Source organism: Callorhinus ursinus, unplaced genomic scaffold (assembly GCF_003265705.2).
Source record: "Callorhinus ursinus isolate GAN/ISIS: 27379988/994484 unplaced genomic scaffold, GSC_fseal_2.0 scaffold10, whole genome shotgun sequence".
NCBI lineage: Eukaryota > Metazoa > Chordata > Mammalia > Carnivora > Otariidae > Callorhinus > Callorhinus ursinus.
This window is the reverse complement of record NW_027397072.1, coordinates 79,158,601-79,177,920: the sequence shown is the minus strand read 5'-3', so window position 1 is coordinate 79,177,920 and position 19,320 is coordinate 79,158,601. Positions and strand designations below refer to the sequence as shown.

The window sequence follows — 19,320 nt, the reverse complement described above, 5'->3', positions numbered from 1 at the left end:
TACAAAGGTATCCTTAGCATAGAGAAACTGGAATGAGAATTTCTACTGTATTTTTGGTAGTTAATATGGAAAATGAGAAAATACTAATTAATTCTGCAGTTAAAAGTTAGGTGACTAAAGAATGGCACTTGGGCCACTTTAATTAAAATGCTAATACTTTTTAGCATTTTAAGTGTTACAAGGAAATGTGAAGAAAGATGCCAGAGGAAGACTCGGCTTTGCCACATTTGTGTCTCCTTGAGGGCAAGCTCCCGGGTGATTCATTGCCTTTGCTTTGTGTCGACAGCTACACACATAACATCGAAGCTGTCAGTTGTGATGAAGCACTGGTAGACATCACTGAGATCCTTGCAGAGACCAGACTTACTCCTGATGAATTTGCAAATGCTGTCCGCATGGAAATCAAAGACCAGACGAAATGTGCGGCCTCTGTTGGAATTGGTTAGTATCCAGCCTATCTTGTACTCTTCATTTTACTCAAAGCATTGCCTTGTGATCATTGAATATCGTTTAATCTTTACGAGTGATTTTTTAGATTTTGTTTTTTTACCGTACCGCATAGGCCTCTGACTTCTAAGACACTTCTTAGCATCACTCACATTTGTGCAATACGTGAGATGGAAGTGTTAGAAAGGCAAGTAAATGGTTGATGATGATACTGTCATTGGGATAAACAAGTTGGAGTATTTCTAGTTTTCAGAAATGGGGAGAAGTGAATTCAGTATTTGTAAACATATTCTTTTTAAGTGAGCCACAGCCGCCTTTCAAGCAGGGTGGTTGGGGGGGATTTGGAGTTAAATGTTATTGTGAATCTTGTAATTCAGTTACTTTGGGAACTTCAGCTTCCTGGAGTGCTCGACCAGTGCTGTCTTCACTCTCAATTCCAGAAGTCACCCTTATCAACCAATGGCCCTCAGTGATTGTGTTCTCTCTCCCCAGCCCTTGTCTGTTTCATCTTTAATCCTTGTACTTAGTTTCCTCATCTGCTCACATCATCTGTCCCTGTTGTGTTGGCTTTTGCAGCTGCACCCTCTGGAGCCCTCTGTTGGGTGGCTCTACCTCCTTGAGTCACCTCCTCCTTTCTGTTGGGTAGCTCTACCTCCCTGAGTCACCTCCTCCTTTCTGTTGGGTAGCTCTACCTCCCTGAGTCACCTCCCCCTTTCTGAACACACTGTACACAGTAGCTCCTGCCAGGATACCTCTTTACTTGTGTTCTCTCCGGTACTCTGTACGTCCCAGGCTTGCGAGATAGATGTAACTTCCTCTTAGCTTATCATTGTCATTTCCAACCACTCCTCCTCCATTCTCATTTAGAAATCCTCATTTAGAAGTTCCCTGTCTCATTTGTACCCTTGGGATTTTAATTTATGGAGAGAACTGAGTGATGACACAGAGCAGCCAATGCTGTGGAAAGGTTTTTATTCCTTAGACTTGCCAAGAAGAGGAGAGGGCTTGCTGTGCCATGTAGGGCCACATGGGGAATCCCCGTTTTGGTCCGGAGGCAGAAGCAAGGAGTGAGGGGAAATCCTAGGCCGGAGTCCTTATTGGGGTTTCTGTGGGAAAAGCTGGACAGAGTGGAGTAAACAGCTTTGGATTTGCTATTTTGGATAATCCTGTGGTCTTAGGGTTATAAGCAGGGAATTCTAGTTGCCTGGTACCCTGCCTGGATGACTTAGGGCAGGAAAATACTGTCGTTGTGTGTGAGCTTGATAAGGAGATGTTTGAGGGTGGCTGGCTTGCATGTGATAGGTGCACTCCTAAGGGAGGTAGTTGTTTGCTGTCCTTAGAAACTGGCTAGCCTTGGGAGGACCATCTCCCCACAGCCAGCAAGAGTTTTAAGATACCAAAACATCGTAAGATACAGAAAGTAGAAAACATTATTAATACTTTCATAGCATTCCTCCAGTTCCTAGCTAGCCTGCCTTGCTCCTCCCCTGTGTTTGGCCTACAGATCCTTCTCCAGCGTCCATTTAGGGCTTATTTTCTGTATTCCAGTATCTGGCATGGGTTTAGTTGTTTAAATCGTACTTCTTTTTGATTCAGAGGTGTGACAATATGAGTACATTCTTTTAAGTTCAGTCACGCAATTAAAATGAAATTCCCACGTGATATTTCCACCCCTCAGCCCCTTTTGCCTCTCCACAACTCACCCTTTTATCATTTTGGTGTGACTTTGCAGAACTTTTTCTCTTCATGAATATCTACACATTTACCCTAGGAAAGCACATAGTTGTTAACGTAAGTCTTCCATAAAACCGAGCCATGTCCTTTCTGTGTCTTCCCTAAGTTTCGACATCCTCCTCTCACAGAGCCCTGACACGGTCTCTGTCCCCCATAGCCTTTTCCGCTGTCTGCTTGACTTCCCCCACGTCCACACCCCACCTGGGACCTTACTGTCACCATCAGTTTGTGATACTCTTCTACCCTCCGTTCCCACTGTACATGTTCTGATTATATAGTGAGACTTTGGGTTCTTTGGGCTCCCTTTTACCCCCTGTCCAGTAGCACGTCTTTGGCTTTATTTCCCTGCTCAGTCTGGACGCACTGGTTGGCAGGATGATGGAATTTCTGATCGTTGCCCCTAATGCCTGCATCTCTGAACATAAGGTTAGGGACTGCTCTCTCCCTTCCTTTACCCCAGGGTAGGGGATGTTGAAATGACACCCAGTTTGGGAACGAAGGGAAACCTCTATCCAGTATCAATGCAGGTTATAATATGTCCTATTTAACAAAATTTTGCCCATTTTGTACTGTATTTGAAATGACCAGAATTGCAAATTATTTTCATTGTTTTTGAAAGAAATTTGGTAGGTAACCTGTCTGTAGATGTCTTTGTTAAGAAATTTAAAAATAAGTGTGAATATTTTTTGAAAACCGTTTTTTGTTTTCTTTTTTTAACTTTATAGGTTCTAATATTCTCCTTGCTAGAATGGCAACTAGAAAAGCAAAACCAGATGGCCAGTACCACTTAAAACCAGAAGAAGTTGATGATTTTATCAGAGGTCAGCTAGTTAGTAATCTGCCAGGTAAATACAGATCTTTGCTTTTTAACTTTGGTTTATTGTAAACATCTGTTAATGCTTTTCATAGTTTTACAACGTTCCTCTCTTTTCCGAAACATGAATTAAATTTTTTATCCATGATTGAGTGCCATGAGAAACAGAATTTGGAATTCCTCAATGATTAACCCCCTCAGTTGACTAATCAGGGCCTGAATGTTACCTTTTACTTCTATTTCTCACATATTTTACTTTAAATATTTCTCAAGTGGCAAGATTAGGGAATTCCTAGAAATCATTTTAAAGAAAATATGATGAAATTGACTTTTGGTCCTTTAAAGAAATCATAATTGAAATTGTGTATTTCTAGGCCAAATATAAGCCCTGAGAATCGATTCCTCTGTTTATAAAATTACACTGATGAACTCATGACAGGTTTCTGAGTTTAGTAAGCAAATAGCCTTAAAAGTAGAAAATGTATGAATCCTGTTAGGAAGAATAAAACCTAAAGACGAAGTATTATGTTTTGTTAACTCAGAGGTAGAAGTAAAATGTCCGTCTCCACCTTTCTCTGCTAAGGGCCAGGATCTTTAGTTATTTTATATTGTTGTGTAGTTACTGTGTGGCTAACCTGGCTTGTAAAAATGTTTCCATAGAGAAATCATCAAATATAATTAATTATAACTGAAAAACAGTTGCCCTTTTGGGACCTTGAGGAGATGTAATTTTTTTGTGTAGGACAATTCATTTCACAATTAATAATTACAGGACAGTTCCTTTCACAGTTATTAAATATTTAGATTTGCTTGCTATGGTAGATACCTCTTTCTAAGAAATTTCTCTAAACCATGCAGTAATCCTTGATAACTGTTTCAGATAATCATCCTATTTGTTAAAAAACACAGTGTTAGTTTCACAAAGCTCCTGTGTATTTGTGGTGGGGAAATTCAAGACCATACATTTTCAATGAAAGTTGTTTTTTTAATTCATTTGCTTGTGAAAAGTGGATTTAGTGATCATTTTTAGATGCATATTCTTAAACCTAAAATAGTATATCTGAAGCAACTTAGAAATTTCTGTTACAGGCTATCAAATATTAAATGACCAAAATGCCATTTTATGGTAGGTGAGTTGTAAAGCTTCCTCACCCCCTAGTAAATAACTTAAAAGAATGTTATTAGTGTTAGAAATGTGAAATAGGACATTTTGGTGGTCAGTTTGAGATTAAATTGGAGGGAATAATTAACCTTCTAAAATCAGGTTTAGCAAATTACTTTATTAGACAGTACAATTTAAAGTTTTAATAACACATCTTACTGCAGACTTCTATAAGAAGGAACTGGTATAGTGTATTTAAAGCTGCACGTGAACTATGTGTCCAGACTTCCTATACTAGCCATCTCCCTTAGCTTGCTCAGGCTGCCTTGAATTTCCTAAGCGATACCTGAAATATAGTGGGAGGGCAGCAAGATTGGCTCCCTCTGGCAAGCCACCCTCCCATGTGGCCTCCTCTCTTCTTCAAAACCAGGTTGTATCCACCCAGAATTCTTCATGTGATTTCCATATGTCTGTTGACTTTTATCAGATTCCCAAAATCTTAGATTGAGAACCTTTCACGAAGGCACGCAGAATGTCACCTTCTGCTGCTGTTAGGCCTGTATGGAAGGTGGCATTGTAATCAATCTACAGAACACAGGCTGTTCTTTTAAAAAAAGATTTCACATGCGTTCGGGAACCATCCCTGGTAGAGGGCCCGCTTAGTAAAGTTGAGAATGGTACCATAAAGAAACCTATTTATCTTTGTTAAAAAAATAGTAATTTCCCACAGATATTTGAAGATGAATATATAGTCCCTATTAACATCTTGTGAGACATGCTTTGGGGAAGTTTTGCTCTCTAACCAAGAAGCCAGAAGAAACTCAGGATAAATACACCTCACCTGTTGTCCTCTACAAGCTCTCTTTGGCCCTCTGTGCCCATAAGTGTTTACTTGGCACACAGTGTGTCCAGCACAGTATACACGATTATCGTAGCTACACGAGCAGGAGAGAACACATGACTAAGTAAGTTCATGTTTTAGGGGACTCTACAGAATAATGATTATATGTTATACTAACAAATAAATTACCTAATGAGATCTGTTTATTTAATGATAGAAAGGATCATCCCCACTGACTGTTTACATACAATAACCTGTTTCTATGAATTCTTTTGGATCTCTGCCACGCCTTTCACCTCATGCATGTGCCCCTACCCTGAGGGCCTTCTGCACCTGGTACAGCCCGCGCTGGGTTTGGGCCCCCGGCCATTCTTAGAGAAACACCACCACTGTGCAGGTGGACATAAAGATCTGCACTGTTCTCAAATGGGAACCAGTACCTAAGTGAAGCCAGTAAAATTTCAAATTAAGTTAATTACAGTCAAATAAAATTAAATTCAGTTCCTCATTTGCACTAGCCACATTTGGGTGCTCAGCAGCCTCATGTGGCAAGTGCCTACTGGATTGGACAGCACAGATAGAGAACATTTTCATACTCACAGAAAGCTCTACTGGACGGTGCTAATTTAGATGGTGTAAACCTTCCTCTTTAAAACTTTATTCTTCCGTCTCTCTGCTGTATTGTCAAGTCTGGATGCCAGGGGAGGAGACATTACTGGCTGTTTTTAATTGAGAGTAATAGTTCCCTTCAAGGACAGAAAGCAAGTCTTTGTCCCAGTGGCTTGACCAGGAGCTTCCACATCCTTTTTTTTTTTTTCTTCTCTCCTTCTCGGAGGCTTGGTTCTAAGCTAGCATGTTTTCCTTCACTTTTTCCTTCTGAGGTGGCTGCACTCAATTTGAGTGTCCTTAGAAGTGCCTCCTTTCCTTATAAACGCTTTCATGAGGCAGGCAATTAAACAAAAAACCCTGTGAGGCTTTTTGGTGCTGATTCATTTTTCCTCCCCACTCAGTATAGTAGGGGTTAGAGGTGGGCCACCGCCCCACATGCGTCCCTCCCCCACTTGATTTCAGGCCCGTTGCATTTCATTAGATGAGCTTGCAGCGGACAGGGCTTTTCCTTCCTCCCCACAGGGACAGTTTACTTAGATTAGGTTGATTGTGGTTAATTTGGTGATACTTGATATGATAGCCTTTCTTTGGCACCTACTAGCGAATAATAATTCTGTTCCACTGTATTGAAGATATTCTCAAAAACAATACATTTTTCTGCTGCCCCACGCCAGCACACATAGAAATAATCCAGGATTAGTGCCTCTCACTGATTTGTAAGTCAGTGAGAATGTATCAGTTCCCCAGATCTCCAAAGGAAAGATCATGATCATAGTTTGAGAGTGCGGAGTGGGGCAACAGAGATGAAAAGCCTTTCCTGAACGATGAACGGTGTTTAGAGTGTCTGACTTTGGCCGGCCTCTTGTATGATTTGCTTCTTTCCTTGGGTTTCTCCTCTCCATCTTGAAAAATACTCAGATGGGTTTCACTTAGAATTTCACCTTTTTGTAAATGGTACTCCTCTGGCAGATTTTGGTGATGTTAAAGCAGACGCTGGTATTCTTTCTTGTTCTCTCTTCTTACTTGAACTTTAAAATGGCACAGATGAGAGGCATTGCCCTTAACACCTTTCATCTCTTCCACGAGGGAATGATTTTTCTTGGTTTGAACTTGTCTTGCCCACCTCCACGGCCATAGATCTTTTGTAAGGTTGACAGCCTCCTAACCCTGTGTCCTATGTAATTGCTTTAAGAGCTGCTCCTGGCAGAACCTGGACTAGACCAGTTGTCCTTCTACTGAAGACCACTCAGAGAATAGCTGCTGGAAGGATGATGGTCGTTGGGACCTGGGTGGCTCAGTCGGTTGGACCTTCAGCTCAGGTCATGATCTCAGGGTCCTGGGATTGAGTCCCACATCGGGCTCTCTGCTCCACGGAGAGTTGCAGAGTCTGCTTGTCCCTGTCCCTCTGCCTGTAGCTCCCCCAGCTTGTGTGTGCGTGCGCTCGCGCTCTCTCTCTCACAAATGAATAAAATCTTAAAAAAAAGAATGATCAAGTGATGAGCCAGCATAGCCGACTTCACTCAGCTCTCCCACAAGATCCTACAGAAGACCAGAAAGTCTTTTCTTTATTGGTGGAAATTACTGATTTGATAGTGTGCAAACCATTCTGATAAGAGTTTTAGTTTCCCTGGGTTACTCTTAAATACCTCTCCGAGATATGTGTACCTTTGTTAAGATTTTGGGCAAATTGAGAGTGACAGAACTCATCAGCATCCTCCAGGTGAGGCTCAAACCTAGCATCTGGAAGAGAAGGACACAGGGACTGTGCTGCGTGCTGGCCCAGCTGTAGGAGGGTTGAGACCTTTTCAGGGAGATAATCTTTGTTGGTAAAAGAAATTTGTCTTGCCCTCACTGCCACTTTGCTTAGGAACCTTCATCCCCAGGTCACTTCGTCCAGTATGACAGCACTAACGTTTTTGGGTTTGGACGTGTGTCATAAGTTCTTGTTCTAGTTCTCATTCATAGAAAGGGAGGCTGAGACCCTTGTGAAGTTTGGCCGTCACTGAAATCATAGTAGAATTCCTAACACTCTTGAGTCTCCTCACATGTAGGTCATAACTGTAGGCCCGTGTAAACAAGTCTGTCACTTCATTTGTTGATTTTGTGAATAAGATGGAAATCTTGATATTACTCAGTAATGAATAAAGATGGCATTCTTCTGAGAACTTATGTAGTTACACATATTTGAGAAGGTTCACCTATATCCGGAGCTCAAATTGAGGAGTAGATTCTAGAAATAACTTTACTAGCATCTGCACTAAACAGTTCTTCAGTCTATGAGATGCTTCAGTTATGTCACTTAAAATTTTTAAGGGAGATTATTTTAAACTAGTTGTTTTGTGGGTGAATGATAGTTATTTCACATTGCTAAATTGTTTTTAATGGTTTATGTGCAGAATTAAAGAATTACACATATCCCCTTTTCTAGGAGTTGGACGTTCGATGGAATCCAAGTTGACCTCTTTGGGAATTAAAACTTGTGGAGATTTGCAATATATGACAATGGCAAAGCTCCAAAAAGAATTTGGTCCCAAAACAGGTCAGATGCTTTATAGGTTCTGCCGTGGTTTGGATGATAGACCAGTTCGAACTGAAAAGGAAAGAAAATCTATTTCAGCTGAAATCAACTATGGAATAAGGTTTACCCAGGTACTGATCTCTTAACGAGTTTTATCCATTTATTTACTGTTCTTTATCTTTTCGTCTAGTCCCATCTCTCCAACTAGCCCATAGACTCTTGTTGCTTGAAGTGAAGACTTCTCAGTCTTGTTCCTGCAGCTTTTAGGACATAAAGAGTATACATGTTTGATTCTGGAAGTGAAAATACTTGAGAATTGTTCGGCGTATGGGAAAATAACGTGGGAGTTTTTCTGTTTGTTTTTCCATAGCCAAAAGAAGCGGAAGCTTTTCTTCTGAATCTTTCAGAAGAAATTCAGCGACGCCTTGAGGCTGCCGGCGTGAAGGGTAAACGCCTGACGCTCAAAGTCATGGTGCGAAAGCCTGGGGCCCCAGTCGAAACTGCAAAATTTGGAGGCCATGGGATTTGTGATAACATCGCCAGGTAAGCTTATGTGTAAAAGGAGTTTGGCTAATTGATATTTCAGTGCAGGTTATGACAATTAATAGGAAAAAGAAGAAAACCAAGGAAGAGTTTTAATAAAGATCTGTACACTCTGAGGTTATCAGATATTCAGCTCAAGGCCATTGCCGGCGTGTCACTGCCCTCAGGTTCGGCTGGTCACAGGAACCTGTGTGCCTGACATTTGGAGGGAGTCTTCAGGCTGTGGACTTCCGTGCACAGACAGAAAGAAAGGGTGGCAACGGTTGTGGGTGGCGACAGGGTCCAGGGGGGAAAGGTCAGTGCGGTGATTCAGAACGTGATTCTAATGAGACGTTCACTTTATTTAGGGAGGTACGGTTTTTTTTTCTGAAATGATTTAATTATTGTAGTCTCTGCAAACTGGTAGAAAGCATTTTAAGCCCCCCCCCCTTTTTTTAATGTAAGGGCCACTACTATGAAACTTCATGTAAAGTTTGTGACCAAAAGAAAAAACTTTTGTGTACCGTTTTATATGCCAATAGTACACTGTATTTTATCTGTTAAATCAATCAAAGCTTTGAGACTTCTGACCCTGAAAGCCACACATAAGGAATTGTGTGTAAAAAAGAAAAAGTTTTGTGAAGGGTGAGCTCATGCGAACCACCCTAGTTCCGTCGGTGTGAACGGTGATGTTGTCAGGAGTCACGAGAGGACCGTTCTCAGCCGCACACGGCTGCGGCTTGTCGCTCACGCCTTCGTTCACTGTGAAAACAAGGATTACAAATTATACGTGAAACAACAGATTTATAAAATATATTTCTATGCAGTTGGTAATCTTTAACTGTTACATTTACCTATTTTAATAAACATTTTGATGTATCCGTCTTTCAAATGGTAGTTAAATACACTGTTAGTGATCATTTCTATAATAAGTTGGTTATTAGGCCCTAACTCTGGAAGAGAATGATACTTTTACACGTGGTTTCTATGGGAAAATCAGATTACCTTTTCTGGAACTTGATTTTTTTTAAGATATATGGGAAGGATCATCCAAAAACAAAATCATTTTTCTTTGGGAAGAGAACTGGCAGTTTCCTCTTTTCATGTCTGTGTTTTTAAAGATCTTATAGTTACTTAGCATTGTCTATTTTGGGGGGGTTCACTTCCTCTAATCTGAATAAGAAAATCAGCCGCCTTTCAGTCCTTTGTGGAGATCCAGGTACTCCAAAAATGTAATTTTAACATTAAGAAAACTAGGATTAATTATACTTTATTCCCCCAGCTCCTAGTTGAAGGATAATAGCCTTTCTGTAAGCACATTATCTGCTTGCTGTTGTTGGTATTTGTTCCATTTTTGTCCTGAACTTGAAAAGTTTTATTCGGAAAACTCAAAACATTTAAAAGTAGAAAGAACAGTAGAGCGAACCCCTGTGAACCCATTACCGGACTTGCTCCTCTGACGCCATCCTTCCTCCCCTTCTTCCCAGTGATTTTGAAGCAAATCTCCAATACTGTCTCTTTCCTTCCACAAATATTTCAGTGTTCATCTCTAACGAGGTGAGAACTCGGCTGAGTAACCACAGGACAGTTCACAGTCTGCTGTGCGTAGCCGGTGGTCAAGTGTCCATTTTGCTGTGCCCTTAAAATACTTTGGAGAAGATGCTAATGTAAAAGAGCACGTGATTAATCAAAACAGGTGTAATTTTATAAATGTTACCAACATACAGACCAGTTGTAAACCATTAACTTAAACCTAACATTTCGGTGGTGGTCTGACTGCATGAGGAATGCTTTAGGTGAGGGATTATGAAATACTCTTAACACTGACCATATATTTCCTCTATCTCCCGGCTTGACACACTGTTTCCTGTGGGCCATATCCAGCCTGGGGCCTGTTTTTCTGTGGTTTGTGTGAGCCAAGAATGATATTTATGTAAACGTTTGTGAAAAGCAAAGACTGTGAGAGGGACCATAAAGCACGGGCGATTTCTGGCCCTTTACAGAAAAAGTCTGTGGGCCGCTACTGTAATCCCAGCGGCAGTCATGTTGGGCTGAGTCAAGAAGTGGTACTCCGCATTCCATGATTCTCTTACCTCTTGTCATTGGCCTTGATCAAAAGCTACGTGGCAATCATGTGCCTCCCAGACTCTGATATGTTACAGTACTGTAAGAGAAAGGGCACGTTTTAAATTGCATATCAAAGAGCCATGTGTCATTTGAAATCTGTGGCTTGATTATCACATAGGAAAAATTTTCTTTTAACAGTTTTCCTTTGGGTAAAGAATTTCCCCCCTTGGCATTCCTTTGTATATATGTTTTTAATCTGATTTTTATACACACACACAGAGTCCTTTGCACTACTTCTCTTCCATTGCCTATTCTTATTTCCCCTGTGTGTGCATTTCCTTTGCCCCCCGCAGTGTTCCACGAGGGTGAGCATGTGTATGCTGCACAATGGTTCGTCCTAGAGTCTGCTGTGATCACATTTCCTTTTTTGTGGAACTTGTTTGTCCTGGAGTTTTACTGAGCATCTCGTTCTGTTGGCTTTTTTGTGAATTTGCCACTGAGTTTTATCCCCAAATTCCCTGGTAGTGTGTTTCAGTACACCATTTAATCACCTGGTTTGACCTTTTTTCTTGGAGCGCTCTCTCGGGGCCCTCCTGTGTGCCCACACAATCGGGGATTAGACTTACTGTAGAGTGGGAGTCAAGGGGTGTCCCTTCTCTATGATCTGTGTAGGATCCTTGAGGTCTCCTTTTCCTAGTATCTAGTGAGAAAGAATACATGGGTGTAAGTTGTTTTGAACCTGTCTATCCTCATGCTCAGTAGCTTTGCTGACTTAAAAGTTATAGTTAGAAATCATTTTTCCTCATTTAAAGACTCCATTGTCCTCTTTTTTCCAGGATTTTTTTTTTAAGATTTTATTTATTTACTTGACAGAGCCAGAGAGCATGAGCGGGGGAGCAGCAGAGGGAGAGGGAGAAACAGGCTCCCCGCTGAGTAGGGAGCCCGAGGCGGGGCTCGAACCCAGGACCCCGGGTTCATGACAGGAGCCAAAATCAGATGCTTACCCGACTGAGCCACCCAGGTGTCCCAGGGGTTCTGGAGTTTTATTTGGTCTTTGTTTTTGTGCCAGGTACTTCATCAATATTAATTTTTTATTTCTACCAACATTTTAAACTTCTGAGTATTTTTCTTAATTCTTTGGACATTTAAATATAAGTACCTGTTATTTCACGAATGCCATATTCTCTCTTATCTCTTAAATATTCTTCTGTTCCCTCTGTCACTTGTTTCTCCTGATTCCTTCTTTCTCTTTTGATTACTTTTACAGTAGAGGTTTTCTTTCACCATCTGTCTGATAGTTCATGACTGTTCATATATGAACTTCTAAAATTTTATTTGGAACTTCTGGATTCGTAGCGGGACATGTGGACCAGTGGGCTTCACCACAGACAAGTGATTGAGGGGCTTGTGTTTGGTTACCACAAGCAGTTCTGTCTGTGGTCTTTGCTGTCAGACTTGTCAGTTTGCCCCACGAGAGATCTTCCCATCTCCTGCCTGCAGTCAAGGAGCAGATGAAAGATGGCAGCTAGCATTCTGGTTACTCAATAGAAGGAGCAGTTTGGGTGGGAAGAGCGTAGTTTCTTTTGAGTGAGGTGCCTCCCTTCCCTTGGCCGTGAATGATGTCCCCTAGCTTCCAGCATCGACATTCTGGGTATAGTGCCGCTCCCAGAGGAGGGGCTGTCTCTCCGTCGGCCGCACGTGCACGTTCTCACCCCCTCCGTTGGCACCTGACACCTCCAGTCATGGAGTGTGTCTGAGGTCCTGTAGCATAAATTGACTTATCTCCCGCTGGTGCCTTGCTTTAGGCATAGCAGGCATGTTTGGTAACTTACCATTTACTGATGTGCTCTCAGTTTTCTAAATTACAGTTAACATTTTTCCTCTACTCTTACCTCCTCCTATTTTAAGAGTCTATGCTATTTAAAAATCATTTCAAGACAGTTTAGTGGTATTCTGGAAAGATAAGATAAACACATTTAAACCACCGTGGTCCACTAAAAATCTCTTAAGTTCTGTATTTATTTGTTTGAAATAAACTTAATTAAGGCAACAAATAAATGGAAATATTTTGCAAATAGTTTCCTTAAAAATACTGGTAACTTTCATGGATGTACATAATGTCCTCACGTACTGGTAAAGTAAATATAATAAAAATAGTTTTTAGCACCTAATAATGCTGGCAGTCTCCCGGCCTCCTTCAAGAGTTCTTAAAGATGTAAGAATTGTGTATTCTAGGCCTGCTGGGTTTTAGACAGGGTGCCACCATATTTCCTTTGTCATAGCTGCACACACGTTTGTTGATTTCTAGAGCCTCTGAGAATTGTCATGCACATATTCACATGTTGAAATTATTCAGTGGCTTTACTTGAAACAATAAAAGTAGAGTCAAGAACTAAAACACAGGGGGATTCATCTTTCTTTCATACCTCAACATGGGTAATCTTGGAATCTAAAATTTCTCTTGGAATCTCAAACATTGTATTTAAAATACGTTCATGCTTTAGTTGCAACATAGTATGCGTGTTATTTGTATATATATGCGTTAACTAAAATACATCTTTCTAAAGAATTTTTTCCAACTTATTTTCAGTTGGCCAGGTCTTCTTTAGTCTATATCTCGAAGTCTTAGTATTCTATATGGTTTTTCTTTTACTCCTTGCTGTCATTGTAATTAATTTGTTATTACTGGCTTCCTTGAAGGAGGACTATCTCATTCATTTTCAAGGATTATATTTAGTACTTAATTATTTAAATTTCTTTGTAACTTTCTTGACAACTTTCCTATACCTCTTTAAACCATTCAATACTTGTGAGGTACTAGTGAATATATATGGGATGTAGCTTTTGTTCCTTTAAAAAAGTTAATTCTATCACTTACAGGACTGTAACTCTTGACCAGGCAACAGATAGTGCAAAGATAATTGGAAAAGCTACACTAAACATGTTTCATACAATGAAACTAAATATATCGGATATGAGAGGGGTAAGTATGTAACATTTTAAAATTCTGACTTTCTACAGTGTTTTTCTCATTTAAGGCTTGATCTAAGAATGGTCATGGAGGTAGTGGGTTTATGTGCATATTTTCAGCTCCTTTGAAATAGTAACAGGAGAATAGAAACTGAAAAATTCTTGACTTTCTCATGTGACCTGATCTTGTTATTTTTCAGCAGAGTCACATTTGTTCTGAAAGCTCTTTATATTCTGCCTAGAATAATTTTGTATGTTAAATTTTTATAGTATCTTTTAATTAACCAAGGGCTTATTTTACCTACATTATCTTGCTTCCTGTTCTCACTCCCCTAGAAGTAGATGGGGCTGTGAGGAGTATAGAACAGCAAATAATTCTTGTACCTTTAAGGTCCTTTTTAACCAAATTCATTCTGATGTCTGTTGATGCTCTAGAAGGGAGCATTTACCATAGCACAGAAACATGCCTTTGGGACATGTAGGTGAGAGGGAATCAAAAATGTAAAAACCTTAATTTTCTTGAGGATTAACCTTTGTAGGGTTCCACTGTGTGTACACATATGTGAGTGAAAGGCATTTATTGGCTTGGTGTGGCATTTTTGGAAGGATTAAACAGTTACTAAGCCAGACACGATGTAAACTCCCCCCTGAAATACTGTTCCAGTAAGGCTTTACAGTGTTGTGGGGTGTAGTTATCTAGACACCGGGGTGCGGTGTACCTGGGGCACTGCCCATCCCACCCCGCCCCCACCCATTTATTTGAGAAGTACTTCATTTTAAACAAAAATGATAAATGAGTAAGGCTACAAGTAGACTGACCTCTATGGAATTTTTGGTTTTTTTTTTTTTTTTTTATGTTAAAAACTTGGTTGGTTAGAACTTTAGTGAAATATAAAAGTATACTTTTTTGGATTTTTTCTGATTTTGAAGAGATTGCAGTATATTTGGATAGAATTGGATACTCCCAAGATTGAGGTGATTAGCTGCTCGCTAGCTAGTTAGTAGTTTTGGTAATAAATCATATAGAAGACTGAATACTTTCATTTAATCTTTTATTCTAGAAATAGGACCTAGAAGATCTTTTTAAAAAGGAATAGCTGAGAAGTTTGCATAGTTGAATTCATATTCTTGCTTCAGTTTTCCTGGAAACACGTTTTCACTTCTGGTTCTAGGTTGGGATTCAAGTCAATCAGTTGGTTCCGACCAATCCAAACCCTTCCACATGCCCTGGTCGCCCATCAGTTCAGTCAAGCCACTTTCCTGGTGGGTCACACTCTGTCCTGGATCTCTTTCAAGTTCAGAAAGCTAAGAAATCCACAGAAGAGGAGCACAAGGAAGGTCAGTGGTCCTCAGTGTGCTTCTTGTTTGGGTGCTGCTTTTACCTTTAGGAAGGCTAATAACAACTGTCTGGCATGGCTCTACTTTTTAAGAAACACATTGACATTCTGGATTGTGAGGAATCAATAGCGTAAGTCTGTTTCACTTACAATGGATTGAAGGAATCCGTATTACCCCATCCCGAAGGATATGAAGAAGCTATTTTATGTATTTTCTATACTTTCAGTATTTCTGGCTGCTATGGATCTGGAAATATCCTCTCCCTCTAGAAATTGCACTTTCTTGCCATCTTTTTCTACGCATCTGACATCAAGTGTCAATCCTGCTACTAGCAAAGCTGAGTCTTCAGGAAAATGGAATGGTCTACATTCTCCCATCAGCTTAAAATCAAGACTTAACCTGAGTATAGAGGTTCCGTCACCCTCCCAGGTACTTTTTTTTTTTTTTTAATAGTTCTAAGTATGATGTAAGTGCAAAAGCAGTTTCAAAGTAGGAATGACGTTTTTAGTTGTCAGCATAGCCAAGAAGGGGAGAGGGCTACTTGGGGTAGATCAAGGGCAGATCCAGTGTTACTGAATTCCAAATGAGAAAGATCACGTTAGGAGAAAGGTGGTGCTTTTGCAAAGATCTGCCACTCTTGCAAGTTGTAGAGCGTGGATAGATGCCAGTTCTGCAGACTGCCATCAGTAGCCACGTTACCTCTTTGTGGCAGCAGTTATTATACGGATTTAACTCTATTCAGCAGTACAGCTTTGGTGATCATTAGTAGGGGCCTACGTCCAAGGTTTTTCTTGCAGCATTTGCAAACAGTTCTTTCTGGAGAGTTACATGTTTTTCCTAACATAAGCTAGTAATTCCGTTGGTGTGCACGGTAAATGTGGAATACTGTTGGCATTTTTGCTCCTTGTAGGGTTAACCTATGTTGGGCAAGTCGGTTTCTCTGCTGCTCCACTAAGTGGTAGGAGGCTAAAGGAGACATACATCCTGGCCTTAAGGCTCAGAAAGGGACGGTTGTGATACACTTGCACTGGGTCCCAGATGCTAGTGAGTTATCCAGAAAGTTGTTCCTGGGAAAGTATCCCATTGGCCTGCCCAGCTGATGGGATTTCATGTTTCTAAATGGAAGTGCACAGATGCACAGAGGAATCTGGTCTGTAGGCTAGAGCAAAATTAGTTTATAGAATCCCTTTTTTCTAACTTGGTGTTGTCAGAAGCAGAATTACTTGTATTTGGGGGCAGGTGGTCTACCGTATGAAAGGTAAACAGGACTCTGTTACCCGTTGCCAGAAATTTGACATATCCTGTAGGCACTGGCCCCGGCCCCTGGGTGGGATCTGAGACCCGTCTCTTGGCTGCAGTCGCAGGAGATAGAGCGAGTATGTTTGCACTCGCCTGACCCGGCGGTGCTGCCAGTGCACTTCTCTCCAGACTCCAGATCGTACTATTCAGGCTTCAATGGCAAAAGGCCAAAAACCTTCCAGAACTGTGCTGTTTGGAGGGTTAGCTTTCCTAGCCTGCTTCTCTGCACCTTTTGTTTATTGTCTAGGATGTTCAAGTTGAAGTGAAAGTGGTAACATTAACTCTCCTAAGCTCCTCTCTGAGCATGCTTTAACTTCAGACTCCTGTGGTATTTTATAGCTCGATCAGTCTGTTTTAGAAGCACTTCCACCTGATGTCCGGGAACAAGTAGAGCAGGTTTGTGCTGGGCAGCAAGCAGAGCTGCATGGCGACAGGAAGAAAGAGCCAGTAAATGGCTGTAATACAGGAATTTTGCCACAACCAGTTGGGACGGTTTTGTTACAAATACCAGAACCTCAAGAACCTAACAGTGACGCAGGAATTAATGTTATAGCCCTTCCAGCGTTTTCACAGGTAAGAAACCTTCTACCCTGAACATGCTCGTCCATCCTACTCTAGCTCAGGGCGTATCTCATTCCCTCTTGTCCTTTGGACCCTAAACTTCAGTAGCTCACGCCGTATCCACGGTGCGGTGGGGTGGGGAGGGATTGGCTCTTCTCTGCATCATCTAAAGGTCACAGACTGGCAGAGAACAGGGAGGATGTGGTATGTGGGTGCTTGAAGTCTCCACCCAGAAGTAAAACAGAAACACGTTCTGTTTTCTTGGCTAGGGATGACCACTGGGCCACACTTCAAATAACTAGGTGGAGATGTAGAATCATAGACTGGCGACAGTAACACAGTCTAAGCTTGGTGTTTAAAAAAAAAAAAACATTGGAAATGAGCCTCATTTCTTGTGTTTTGCCTCTCATTTTCTAGGAGTGCTGCTTGCCCTGATGGTTCTGCAGTGGTTTTGTTTAATTCTTAACCCCAAATTTTCTTACTCTTACCCTAAAACCTTGTGAGGATACAGTGAGCTTTAATATTGAGGACCTATTAAGAATTCATACAGATCAGGAAAGCATGATTTGAAAACAAAATCTGTTTTGTGAAAAATAGAGCATCAACTCAGGTTTGACTTTGACCCTTCTCGTTTCCACTAGGTGGACCCTGAGGTGTTTGCTGCCCTTCCTGCCGAGCTTCAGAAGGAGCTGAAGGCAGCATATGATCAGAGACAAAGGCAGGGAGAGAACGCCGCTCACCAGCAGTCAGCTGCTGTGTCAGGTGAGCAGCCAGGGAAGGGACCTGTAACACCACTGAAGACAAGAGAAAGGGGATCCATGTAGGGTGTGATGACTGAGTATGTAACGGTCAGCGTCTGAGCTGCTAGTCATGCTAAGAGCTCTTTGTATCGGAGCCGAATGAGTATACGAGGCGGGTAGGTGGTGTCACAGTCCTAGCTGGACTTACCTGTAGCTTCTTGACTTAAAAACACCTTCACTTCAGAAAAAGTTTGGATTATTACCAGAATCTTTTGAGTACTTGTTAAGATGGATATATCAAAGAGTGTAGGTTTAAAACAAAAAAATCTGAAGGTCTCCGGACGTGCATTACAATACTGCCTGAACTGTTGTACTTCAGCTGTTGAATTTCCAGTTAGTCCTTATGGGCCCCCCCTGTATAGAACAGATTTTGGTAAGTGAGCACGGGGCGAGCATCCTGGAGCCTGCACCTGCAGCAAGTACTGCCTCCCCCATGCGCGGTCGGCTCGGGGGCCTGTGTTGGGACGTGTGTGCGTACGCGTTGGGGTTGTATTTGAGGAGGAAAGAGAACTCGTGGTACTGTCCAGACATATTTTGTTGAAGATGTCATGTTCGTATTCTTCTAGTGCCAAAGAACCTGTTACGTCAGCTAAAACCAGCAGCAGTGAAAGAAAAGAAACGAAATAAGAAAAACAATCCCATCAGTCCCCCCAAAAAAATTCAGAGTCCTGTAAAAAAGTTGCTTCACAGTCCTGTAAAAACTCTGGCCGGGGCCTGCGGGAGTCCCCAGAAGTTAATCGATGGGTTTCTAAAACATGAAGGTCCTGCTTCTGAGAAACCTCTGGTAATATTTTTCATACTTTGTAAACTTTGACCTATTCTTTGATCAGATCTTAACGTACTCGCTGTTATGTCAACATAGCACTTTTTATCGTTTGTTTTCTTTAACAGGGAGACCTCTCTGCTTCCACTTCAGGTGTGCCAGGCCTTTCCGGGTCGCAGCCTGAGCCGGCTGGCTGCAGAAGACCCCCGGCACCCAACCTAGCAGGAGCTGTTGAATTCAGTGATGTGAAGACCTTGCTCAAAGAATGGATAACTACCATTTCAGGTTGGCTTGGCTGGCGGGACAGCCGCAGACTGAGTGTAATGGTTCTAGGATTTTAGAACAGGAGCAGACTCATCCGTAGAGATGGAACTCCTTTCTCTAAATCTGGTAGGCTAAACCCAGCCCCCCTCTAACCTTTGAAACTCTGGGGCTGACTCTGAAAAGCTTCACACTATAGACCCCGTGTTTGGTGGCTGTCAGTGGGATAGAGAAACACACGTGTCCTTTATACCTGCAGCTAGTGGTCTGCCTTCTTCAGAAGTTGGTCCTTACTGCAGGTTTTCCCCTCTCTAGATCCAATGGAAGAAGACATCCTGCAAGTTGTGAAATACTGTACTGATCTAATAGAGGAAAAAGATTTGGAAAAACTGGACCTAGTTATAAAATACATGAAAAGGTAATTGATATTTTTATCAGAAGGATAAAAGGGGGGCATCTCTCACGGCTACCCGCGGTGAGGCACGGAGCAGCTTCTACACTGCTGCACGAGCCATTAACTGTGGACTCAGGGAAAGGCGGGGGAGGGGGAGCCTTCATTTCAAATCCCAAATCATGTCAAAAGATTGTTCCCCTCGAGATGTATATAGTTTAAAACCCTAGCAAACACATTCAACTGATTCTTTCGGGAGGAGGAGTTGGTCTTACCTGCTGTT

General features: G+C 41.5%; 1 protein-coding gene and 1 long non-coding RNA gene across 2 annotated transcripts in view; one reads left to right on the top strand and one right to left on the bottom strand.

The window, feature by feature from the left end:
- The window catches only part of REV1 (REV1 DNA directed polymerase), a 100,565-nt gene that overhangs the window by 81,087 nt on the left and 158 nt on the right, over positions 1-19,320 (top strand). The window contains exons 11-22 of the mRNA XM_025869001.2: positions 287-441; positions 2,907-3,026; positions 7,976-8,196; positions 8,436-8,608; positions 13,535-13,637; positions 14,797-14,962; positions 15,189-15,391; positions 16,601-16,834; positions 17,464-17,584; positions 18,189-18,406; positions 18,514-18,670; positions 18,962-19,064. Of these exons, the coding sequence (XP_025724786.1) occupies positions 287-441; positions 2,907-3,026; positions 7,976-8,196; positions 8,436-8,608; positions 13,535-13,637; positions 14,797-14,962; positions 15,189-15,391; positions 16,601-16,834; positions 17,464-17,584; positions 18,189-18,406; positions 18,514-18,670; positions 18,962-19,064 (1,974 nt within the window). The remainder of the gene's footprint in view (positions 1-286; positions 442-2,906; positions 3,027-7,975; positions 8,197-8,435; positions 8,609-13,534; positions 13,638-14,796; positions 14,963-15,188; positions 15,392-16,600; positions 16,835-17,463; positions 17,585-18,188; positions 18,407-18,513; positions 18,671-18,961; positions 19,065-19,320) is intronic.
- On the bottom strand, positions 8,940-11,617 carry LOC141373626 (uncharacterized). Its single transcript, XR_012379870.1, has 3 exons — positions 10,681-11,617; positions 10,031-10,249; positions 8,940-9,349 (listed from the first exon to the last, which is right to left on the bottom strand). It is a non-coding gene; the product is annotated as an uncharacterized lncRNA (long non-coding RNA).